The sequence below is a fragment of the Dunckerocampus dactyliophorus genome, chromosome 18, assembly GCF_027744805.1.
Source record: "Dunckerocampus dactyliophorus isolate RoL2022-P2 chromosome 18, RoL_Ddac_1.1, whole genome shotgun sequence".
NCBI classification, from domain to species: Eukaryota; Metazoa; Chordata; class Actinopteri; order Syngnathiformes; family Syngnathidae; genus Dunckerocampus; species Dunckerocampus dactyliophorus.
This window is the reverse complement of record NC_072836.1, coordinates 17,726,657-17,736,213: the sequence shown is the minus strand read 5'-3', so window position 1 is coordinate 17,736,213 and position 9,557 is coordinate 17,726,657. Positions and strand designations below refer to the sequence as shown.

The following is a 9,557-nucleotide window of genomic DNA, read 5'->3' as shown; positions in this document are numbered from 1 at the left end:
ACTTGAGTACGCCGACTAAGATGAAAGCATTGATGTCTACTTTCACCAGTCATGGCTTAATATGCGCAAATACGGCTGCTTCCTTTCTGCGTCTCAACCCTTTAACTGACCAGAAAATGTAAAACCAAGGTGTTAATTTGCAGTTGGGGTGCAGGGATCAGAGGTCACGAGAAGAAGAATTTACCAAAGACTCGTTTGCCCACGGGACTCCAGACTCGGTGCGCAACAAGCCAGAAGGGGAATCGTAAAAGTTGAACTGATATTGGCAAACCACCATTTGGTTCGACATTCTGCATGACGGTAAGGATTTTTTGTTTCATTCAATTATTCCTGACGTTCCTTCCATTCACAAATGCTTTTTCTTTCATGATCAAGTACTGAAAAAACAATTCTGTTGCCAGATGCGTATGTCAGGTGCCTGTATTTTTGTCTTAACGCACCACGATGGAGCCAGTGTTCTTGTAGCATTGATTCTCATTGATTCATTGAACTTAAATCTTCTCGATGTACCTGTAGATGCGTTTCCTGCCAGCTGTCATCTTCCTGGGGACTTTTGCGCTAAGATGGAGCGTGGAGGCAGGCAAATGTCCTCGAGTGTGCAGCTGTGACAGCACAAAGCTCACGGTAGCCTGCGTCGACAAGAACCTTACCGAAGTTCCGTCGACTATTGACGAGGTGAGGAATTCATGTGTTGCACTTCACGCTGCCATTCTTGTAAAGAAGCTATGGAGAGAAAAAAAACTATTTTATGTATCCAGATGCTTCATATTTATACATAAGGGTGTAGATTGTATTTTCATGACAACCTGGACGTTGTAAGTAAGACGAGGAGGCGGTCAATCATGATTATTGCAAAAAGAAACCAGGCTGCTGTCCGCCGAACCACCCCAAAACAACATCAGCAAAGTCAGCTGCCCTGTCTGCACGCGGCCAGGACCCGTGTCACGTTCACAGACAGTCAGAAAGAACAAACCTCCTGAACAATTCAGTACAGATGTCCCTAGTTCGTAGCGTTTTTTAACATTAGAGCCCTGTAGACACAAAATAACACCCCTATAGTCACCTTTACACCCCTAGTATTTATTGTTTACACCACACTGCAACTCTTATGCTGCAGGGAGCCACCGAGCTAACCTGTTAGCCTCAAAATGATTACTTCTAAACTTAAGAAGGCAAAAATTTACCACTTCCGCACGGAATGGGAGAACTTTTTTTCACTCTATCATGCCGAAAATGCCGTGGTTGACTTCATGACTTCATGTAGCGTTAAAGTGATGTGTCAATGTTTTGTGTCGTTACTGCCGCCTAGTGGCCAGAATACGACATATCACTTGTATTAAACAAAACGCCATATTGCAAAAGACGACTATACACATTACTTGTAGATCGGTGATCCTCTGGAAGCGACAGTAATAACAAGGCAGTGTGGTGGTCATTTCGTTCCTGTGTTTAGTGTTTTTATTACTTTTTTCAATGTGTCCTTAATTTCTTCCATCCAGATCACGGTCAAGCTAGACCTGAAGCATAACAACCTGCAAGTGCTGCCAAGAGGTGCCTTTATGCGCACCCCTTACCTCACCCACCTCAACCTACAGCGATGCAACATTGTCAAAGTGAAGGAGGGGGCTTTCCGCATGCTGGGCCGCGTGGTCTCCCTAAACCTGGCCCACAACAAAATTGACATCCTTTACCAGGTAGGAAGACCAATCCCCAAGATTGAATTTGATTCATGTCTCGTTTTCCTTCCGTGCTGACCTTTGCAGGAGTCCTTCGACGGCCTCTCCTCTTTGAAGGAGCTTCAGCTGGACCACAATCGTGTGGAGGAGATCCAACCAGGAGCTTTCATGCAACTGGGCTCGCTCAACATGCTGGCTCTCACCCACAACCAGCTCGTCTACATCCCCAACATGGCCTTCCAGGTAGCACACCGGCCAGCAGGCACGCGCAGAAAAGCACACAATGGCGTCGTATTTGTTCCGTGAGTGGCGGTTTCTGCAATCAGAAATAGACACTCTGACAATAATGAGGCAGTAACATAAAATGAATTGTAAACACATCAAATCCTGTCATCAAAATACAACACGAGAAAAACACTCGGAGAGCATGGAATGGTTTGAATGACTTGAAGTCTAACATGATAACGTTAGCATGCTAACACCTAGAGTTTGTATAAGTGCCTAACTCTGAAAATGCTAACAATGTTAGTATAATTATGTCAGCATGCTAACACCTAACATGATAGCGCTGTCTGCTTAAATTCGTCGAAAATCGCAAAAAATGCTACTATGCTAATTTTAGCATGCTAGCAATGCTACCATGCCAATGTTAGCATGCTAACACCTAGCATGGTAGTGATAAGTGTTTTATGTAAGTGTCTACCCATGAAAACGGCTAAAAATGCTACTATGCTAATATTAGCATGTTAGCAATGTTAACCTCTAGCATGACAGTGGTAAGTGTTTATATGTGTTTACCTATTAAAATAGCAATAAAAACGCTTGTATGCTAATGTTAGCATGCTAGCAATGCTAACATTAGCAGGCTAACACCTGGCATGATGGCACAATGTACAGGGAAGGCTAAATGTCTCGAACAAGTGCTGTGACTAATTTTTGTGGCGTTATATGCACAAATGCCAAAAATGTCCTATCTCGTGATGTGAAAAAATCCTTTAAAAAATTCCTGGACCCAGACGGATTATCCGGATCACCCCCAAAATGTAATCAGTTCTTCCATGTCCCATTTCAATGATTCTCAGCAGCGTTACCTCCACTTTGTCTCTCCCAGGGCCTGCAAAACATCAAGTGGCTTCGACTCAGCCATAACTCCATCAACAACTTGGCACCTGAGGCGTTTGCGAGCTTGTTCACTCTCACTCGCCTCAGTCTGGACCACAATGAGCTGCAGTTCTTCCCCACGCAGGCCATGACCAGGTAGGAACACTTATTAGCCATGGCAACTATACAGCACAATACACGTCATCATAGAGCCCAATTACTTGTTTTCCCACTTAAAGACCTCGTGAGGTGACTCGCCTGGACTTGAGCCACAACCCCATGATCTACCTTGGCGAGGAGTCCATCTCCATGGCGAAGCTCACGCACTTGTACCTCGATCACATGTCCCTCCAAGACCTATCCGAGCAGGCCTTGTCCCAAGCCCCTATGCTCTCCCACCTGGACCTGAGCCACAACCAGCTACATTACCTGGACCCGCTGTCCGGCCCCAAGAAGCTCGTCAGCCTCAACCTCACTGGTACACCTCTACACATTAAAAGCCCAGCAAGTGTTCAATATTCAAACACCTTCCCGATTGTTTTTATTTCTTTGTAGCCAACCCCATCTACTGTAGCTGCTACATGCGACCCCTGAGGAACTGGGCGAGCCGTGGGGGTGTCAAACTGCTTGGAGCCTGCGCTGGACCCCCTCACCTGTCCGAGGAGCCGCTGCGAGCCGTGGCTGCCGTGGACATGCGCTGCCGTAGCAAGGGTGACCAATTGAAGGACGAGTTTGAGGAGGAGGAGGAAAAGATGCCTGCGGTCAGCAGCACACCCACGGCAAAGCCCAAGGGGAACGTCAAATGCCCTGTTAACTGCGACTGCGATGTGAGTTCATATCATGGCTTTGTGGACAAGGAGCTTGGACGTGAATAGTCACCAAAAACAGAAAAAATCCAATCCAAAGCACTAACAATCTCTCCATCGCAATACTAAGACCACTTATTTAGTTATTACTGTCACTTTCAGGGAACCAGCGACCTGATAGTTGCTGTACTGTATGGGTACTGCGGTGTTGTGTCTGATCGTTGCGAAGGTGACGTGAGTTCTGAGCGTGTGTGCGGCTGCACGTGCAGACGACGGTTGAGTTTTGCCGCGGTTCTGTTTTGTCCTTGCAGTAATAATGCATTGCCCACCTTCTCGTCATCCGTGCAACGTCCAGGTAGGTGTTACGAAAAGATCTTTATCCTTCACGATGGTCGCCAGAAGCAAGCGACTGGGCCTAGTGCATTCTTCTGCAACGGGCTATCGAGCGAGTCTTGTGCGTACAGACCAAAATGACGTTCTGAATTCATGTGTGGGAGTTCGTAACGGCAAAGCGACGTGACACCAAGCGTTGTAAACCGCAATGCGAGGAAAACCTGCATCGTCACGTGTTTGGAAATCGTTACCGGCTGAGGGTGACCTGTGGGGGGGGAGGAAAATTAAAAATTTTTTTAATTTAAAAATGATTTTGCCCTTTTTACAGCTTTTTTTACTCTTGAATCTCTTGACTTATTTAACTTATGATATATTTATTCTTATTTACTGCATCATTTTTTATTGGAATCTTTATTGTTTAACATCTTTTATGTTCGTTTTCTTTTATTACTGCACAAGCCGAGCATATCCTATTTGCTTATTTTGTATTTTCTTTTCTTTTCATCGTTTCCCTAATGTTCTTTCTGTTTCCTAACGCAATCTCTATTCTTTTCTCTTCCTGTTACAAAATGATGATGAATTAAACATAACACAAATGGAGAAGGTGTAGGATTCAAGATATATAAGATATGCTTCTTTCTTCTCCTTTTCGGACGTGTAAGTTGTTCAGCTCAGATATATAAGCCTATAAATGTTGCTTATAGAAGTGGGGTTTTTTTCGTACTTTTGTGTTGTAGCGTAATAGAGAATAATTATAGTCGTGTGGAAAAACCCGGGGCGTTAATTGCAGTATTGGCTCTACTTTCAAATGGTCTCCATTCGTGGAATAACTTCTAGACTGTTTTGTGTTTTATTCCAATCCTTTCTAGATTGAAGCCCAGCACGCTACATGTGAGAACGGAGGTCACACCAAAGTCCCGCGAGGCTTCCCCGCCAAAACGCAGCTACTCGACCTTCGCAGCAACCGCTTCCACGACATTCCCGCCAACAGTTTCCCCGGCACCAGCCAAGTTATATCTCTGCATTTGGAATTCTGCAAAATCCACCAACTGGCAGGAGGTGCCTTCCGGGGTATGAAAAGCCTCTTTTACTTGTATCTTTCTGACAATGACCTCACATCCTTGGATCCTGAAGCCTTCTCTGGAGCCCCCGAGCTCAGCTACCTGCACCTGGAGGGGAATCGCTTGGCTCAGTTTCCTGGATCAGGTGAGTGGCCAAATGAAGACTTACTGGCGTTTTACTTTCAAAACTAGACATGCTGCATGGAATAAAGGTGTGACTTTGTTTCTCCCACAGCTTTGAGACTCTTACCAAGTCTGTTTGTGTTACACCTGGAACGAAACGCCATCTCAAAACTGGAGCCCGCTGGTCTGCTGTCCTCAGTGACCCCCAAACTCCGAGAGCTTTACTTGACCAATAACACCATTCGCACAATCGCGAGAGGCGCTTTGGACTCCGCCTTACTTGGTAAACTTCACCTGGATGCTAATCAGCTGACCGATGTTCCAATTGATGCTATATCCAACGCCCCCAATCTGGAGGAGCTCAACCTGTCTCAGAACCGGATTCTCTCAGTAGGACCCGATGCGTTCAAGCCTGTTTCCCAAAGTCTAAAGTGGCTGTACATGGACCAGATGAATATGGAGAAGGTATGTGTGGTATGTTTATATACAGCGCTTTAGATACGACTATATCAAACTTGGAATGACTGTCATCATTCCTTCCTATGGTACCAATGTCCAGATGTCCCAAGACTCTCTGGCAAGCCTTGGCCCAGGACTGAAGGCTCTCACTTTGAAAGGAAACCAGCTGAAGGAGCTTCCTGACTTGAGTTTTCTCACTGGATTGGAGGTGGTCGACTTGCAAGACAACCCTCTGCTGTGTGACTGTACTTTGTTGCCACTGCGCAGGTTGGTGCACATTTACGTCAGAATTATAAGTCAATTCTGCACAAAAGGGGAACTTTAACTATAACAGTGGCTCGGTTCAGCTGTTTTAATGTATGCAATATGAAGACCGGATGTTCTGACACTGTTTTTTTGGGGTCTACACTAGGTGGATGGACAATGTGAGCTTAGAGGTTGGTGCTACTTGTGGCCACCCTCCAGTCCTCAAAGGTCAGAAGATCAGGAATCTAGATCTTTTTAAGTCTTGTACTTCTGACAGCAGCTCTACTTCAGACCGAAAGGGTCTGGTGGCTCCCGCTCAAGTAAAAGTCAAGAAAGCCAAACTGAACTCTGTGAAAGCCCCTGGAGTGAAGGCTAAACCTGGAAAGAACAACGTGAAGCAGCCCAAGCAAACAAAAAAGAAGCCTCAAAGGAAACCTGTAGCAGCAACAGTGACAAAAAAGAAGAAAGTGATAACTGTAAAAACTGTTTGATTAGCATTAGCATTTTTTTTTCTCACAAGCATGTTACAACATGAGTTCGGGCGCATGTGTTGTATGTCGTTTACTATGTGACGTAAATAAATTTTAACCAAAAAATGGCAGCATTTAACGTTTCAGTGGTGTTGACATAAAGGCTATTTAAGAGCAGATGAGAACGTTTAAGGTTATACGGTTCCATGGTGTAATGGTTAGCACTCTGGACTCTGAATCCAGCGATCCGAGTTCAAATCTCGGTGGAACCTGACTTTTTTTTCTTTTCTTTGACTCATTGACTTATAAATTAGTATCTTTTGATTCGCATCATGTTTGGTTTACAATATATTTCTTATTTGATAAAGCACTTCCGATGACAAATTCACACTCCTAATTAATGGTCGTTCATTAACAACACTGTACGCTGTACTCTTTAAAAAAAAAGGCCTACACCTTGTGGATGCTTCAATTTGTATTAGTGACGTTGCTTTATAACAAATAAAAGTGTATACGTGCGTGTAGCATTCGATAATTTATGTCACAGAAACGTAATTAAATGTGACGTCCTGCACCGGAAGTAGTATCCTCTTGGTGGAAGTTCTGCTTTGCCGGCGACGTTTTTTCCAGGAAATTTCTAAATCCAAGATGGCAGCGGCGATGGATGTGGACGCACCGAGCTGCTCCAGCAGTGGAGCAAGCAAGAAGCGATTTGAAGTGAAGAAGGTATGGCTTCAAGGGTTATTGAGGCTAATTACTGTCACGTTGTTCCCGGAGCTAACGTAGTTTATTGTACAATACGAATGCCAGTTAGCAACCTAGCATGCTAAATTGCTAACGCTGCATCACCGCGATTTGAGTTAGCTTTGCTTCACACGGCGTGAGTTTGCGCTTCTCGTTCACGTTAAACTCGCGAGTAGTTTGGTTTTTCGATACTTTATTTTCCTTGTCGGTATATGTTATTGTATATCGCGATAACTCAACAAAACAACGCTGCGTTTACAGGTTAGCGTGGTGTAGCATACATTCCCTCTTGACAGGTTACCTCCAGCTACGCTTGAGAAATATAAACACATTTCAAAACTGCTAACTCCAGTTTTGAATTGTTTTTTTGTGTTTTGGGAAGTAAGGGAGGCCTCAACTGTATTATATACTGATGACATGCTGTTGTTGATGAAGTCTTATTTGTGTGGACGGTGCTTACTAACATTTTCTGTCATTGTTTTCGCCTTTCGCCAGTGGAATGCTGTGGCACTGTGGGCCTGGGACATTGTTGTGGATAATTGCGCTATATGTCGAAACCACATCATGGATCTTTGTAAGTTCACCTTTACAAACAATTTATTGGGACATAATGTGGAAAAAGTCCGACTAATTGCTCCGTTCCGCATTGTCTCTGATGTCCAGTCAAAGGACTTGTTCACGGAGCAAAAACTTTGTGGCTTCATTTGTCATTTTGGTCATCCCCACAAAAGTTGCTTGTTTTTTTCCCAGTGGATTACAGACACATGAAATGTTTTATTTAAAAAAACAAAACGAACACATTTAAATCACTGTCAAAATACCTAACTTATTTATATGTTTTAATGTTTGTTTGAACATGAAAACAAAATACTTTCCTATTTTATTACTTTTGCTGAGTTTTTATCTTTTTATTTCTTCCTTTTCTTTTTTCTTCCTCTGCACAAGCTATAGCAGGGGTGTCCAAAGTGTGGTCCGGTGGCCATTTACGGCCCTCGGCGCATTCTAAAAATATCATTCAACAAGAAAACACAAAAAAAACAGCAAAAATGTAGAAAATCCCCCCAGTAATTTTATGAAAATAAAAATATAAGATCAAAGTCACTATATTTTAAAAAAAGAATTTAAAAAAGCATAAAGTTGAAGTATTAAGGACTAAAATATGTTTTTTTTTTTTTTTCAAAAAGTCGTACTCCTATGAGAAACAAGTTGTGAGAATCAAGTCAAAATATTATGAGAATGAAGACATAATCTCAAAAGAAAAAATTTGGGAAAGTTAAAATATTTGTAAAAAAAAAAGAGTAATGTACAAAGCTGAGATGCAGGCTGTTTTTTTTGTTTAGATATGTTAAAAAACATGTCTGTGTATGTACACAGTGGCCCCCCGCATCCTTTATGATTTTTCAGTATGCAGCCCTTGGTGGAAAAAGTTTGGACACCCTTGCTATAGTGTCACTGTGAAAGGAGATACCGGAAATGTAGCAACAGTAACACGAGTGAACACATTGCAAAACGTGTCTAGTCGTTTGCATGGAGTAGTACCGGTGCAGATCTTCATCCCTCCTCCTGCCATCAGGTATAGAGTGCCAGGCCAACCAAGCTTCTGCAACGTCTGAGGAGTGCACCGTAGCCTGGGGGGTCTGCAACGTGAGTTTGCATCGAACTTGAGCACAATTGTATAGTCTCATAAAATGATTTCAGTCTGTAAACTCAGCGACATTTTTTGTGGCTGTGACATAAGTGTCGACATTTCTGGTTCTTGTTGTTGTCCACAGCACGCCTTCCACTTCCACTGTATTTCCCGCTGGCTAAAAACCAGACAGGTGTGCCCTCTGGACAACAGAGAGTGGGAGTTCCAGAAGTGAGTGTCTTCGCCATTATGCCATTGCTTCATTACACATATCTCTTTTTATACCAGCTGGATTTGAATGCCAATGTTTTCTTCCTTTTTCCACAGGTATGGACACTAGCTGGAATATCGTCATCACTTCCTCCTTGGCTTTTTTTTTTTTTTTTACCCACACTGCAGCTCTATTTCCCTCCCAGCTTGTAACTAGGGTTGTTAATATGCATCTTTTTTGTTTGAAATAAACTATACAAAGTATTGCGACAAGTGCTGATTCCCGCCACTAAAAACTACGAATTGTGAAATTATAGCACAATTTCAAAAAACTATTTTAGTAAAAAGACAACCTGTGTCAGTGTGTTCATGCTCGTCTTGGCCAACACTGAACCACAATGATAAATGTTAAGAGCTGTGAGCTTGTGGGGGGGGTTTTCTGGGTACTCTGGCATCCTCCCCCGTCCCCAAAACATGCACGTTAGGTTAATTGGACTTTCTAAGTTGTCCGTAGGTGTGACTGTAAGTGGTTGGTTGGTTGTGTCTCAACCGAAGTCAGCTGGGATAGACTCCAGCCGAGACCCTAACGAGGACAAGCAGATGTGTGGGTTAGACTTACTACATAATGCAAAATAACAAACGTTTATCAAGATGAATTGCTTCCAGACCCGACACAATAAGTGAATTTCCCCGAAGTAGGA

The 9,557-nt window shown here is 43.3% G+C and overlaps 2 protein-coding genes and 1 non-coding gene across 4 annotated transcripts; all 3 read left to right on the top strand.

The window, feature by feature from the left end:
• The first annotated feature begins 193 nt into the window (after positions 1 to 193).
• On the top strand, positions 194 to 6,352 carry chadla (chondroadherin-like a). 2 transcript variants are annotated; one of them, XM_054759816.1, is made up of 11 exons: positions 194 to 300; positions 517 to 675; positions 1,500 to 1,694; positions 1,794 to 1,919; positions 2,788 to 2,933; positions 3,017 to 3,255; positions 3,333 to 3,604; positions 4,786 to 5,122; positions 5,213 to 5,565; positions 5,660 to 5,826; positions 5,972 to 6,352. In XM_054759816.1, exons 1-11 carry the CDS (start codon positions 295 to 297, stop codon positions 6,294 to 6,296), a joined length of 2,325 nt encoding a protein of 774 aa, XP_054615791.1. In that variant the 5' UTR covers positions 194 to 294; the 3' UTR covers positions 6,297 to 6,352. The 2 variants fall into 2 exon arrangements, with proteins under 2 accessions (XP_054615791.1, XP_054615790.1); XM_054759815.1 differs by having other exon boundaries at positions 1,764 to 1,919.
• A 123-nt stretch (positions 6,353 to 6,475) lies between these two features.
• On the top strand, positions 6,476 to 6,547 carry trnaq-cug (transfer RNA glutamine (anticodon CUG)). The gene has a single exon. It is a non-coding gene; the product is annotated as a tRNA-Gln (tRNA).
• A 317-nt stretch (positions 6,548 to 6,864) lies between these two features.
• Positions 6,865 to 9,120, top strand: rbx1 (ring-box 1, E3 ubiquitin protein ligase). The gene is made up of 5 exons (XM_054760633.1): positions 6,865 to 7,001; positions 7,515 to 7,593; positions 8,593 to 8,663; positions 8,792 to 8,877; positions 8,974 to 9,120. The coding sequence occupies exons 1-5, from the start codon at positions 6,924 to 6,926 to the stop codon at positions 8,984 to 8,986; spliced, it is 327 nt and encodes a 108-aa protein (XP_054616608.1). The 5' UTR covers positions 6,865 to 6,923; the 3' UTR covers positions 8,987 to 9,120.
• Positions 9,121 to 9,557: the final 437 nt, after the last annotated feature.

Excerpts from the sequence above, each read along its gene's own strand:
- chadla (XM_054759815.1), top strand. Across the intron at positions 3,605-4,785 it reads CTGTTAACTGCGACTGCGAT|ATTGAAGCCCAGCACGCTAC; the intron begins GTGAGTTCATAT and ends AATCCTTTCTAG. Across the intron at positions 5,827-5,971 it reads ACTTTGTTGCCACTGCGCAG|GTGGATGGACAATGTGAGCT; the intron begins GTTGGTGCACAT and ends GGTCTACACTAG.
- rbx1 (XM_054760633.1), top strand. The coding sequence starts at position 6,924 with ATGGCAGCGGCGATGGATGTGGACGCACCGAGCTGCTCCAGCAGTGGA. Across the intron at positions 7,002-7,514 it reads AGCGATTTGAAGTGAAGAAG|TGGAATGCTGTGGCACTGTG; the intron begins GTATGGCTTCAA and ends GCCTTTCGCCAG. Across the intron at positions 8,664-8,791 it reads TAGCCTGGGGGGTCTGCAAC|CACGCCTTCCACTTCCACTG; the intron begins GTGAGTTTGCAT and ends TGTTGTCCACAG.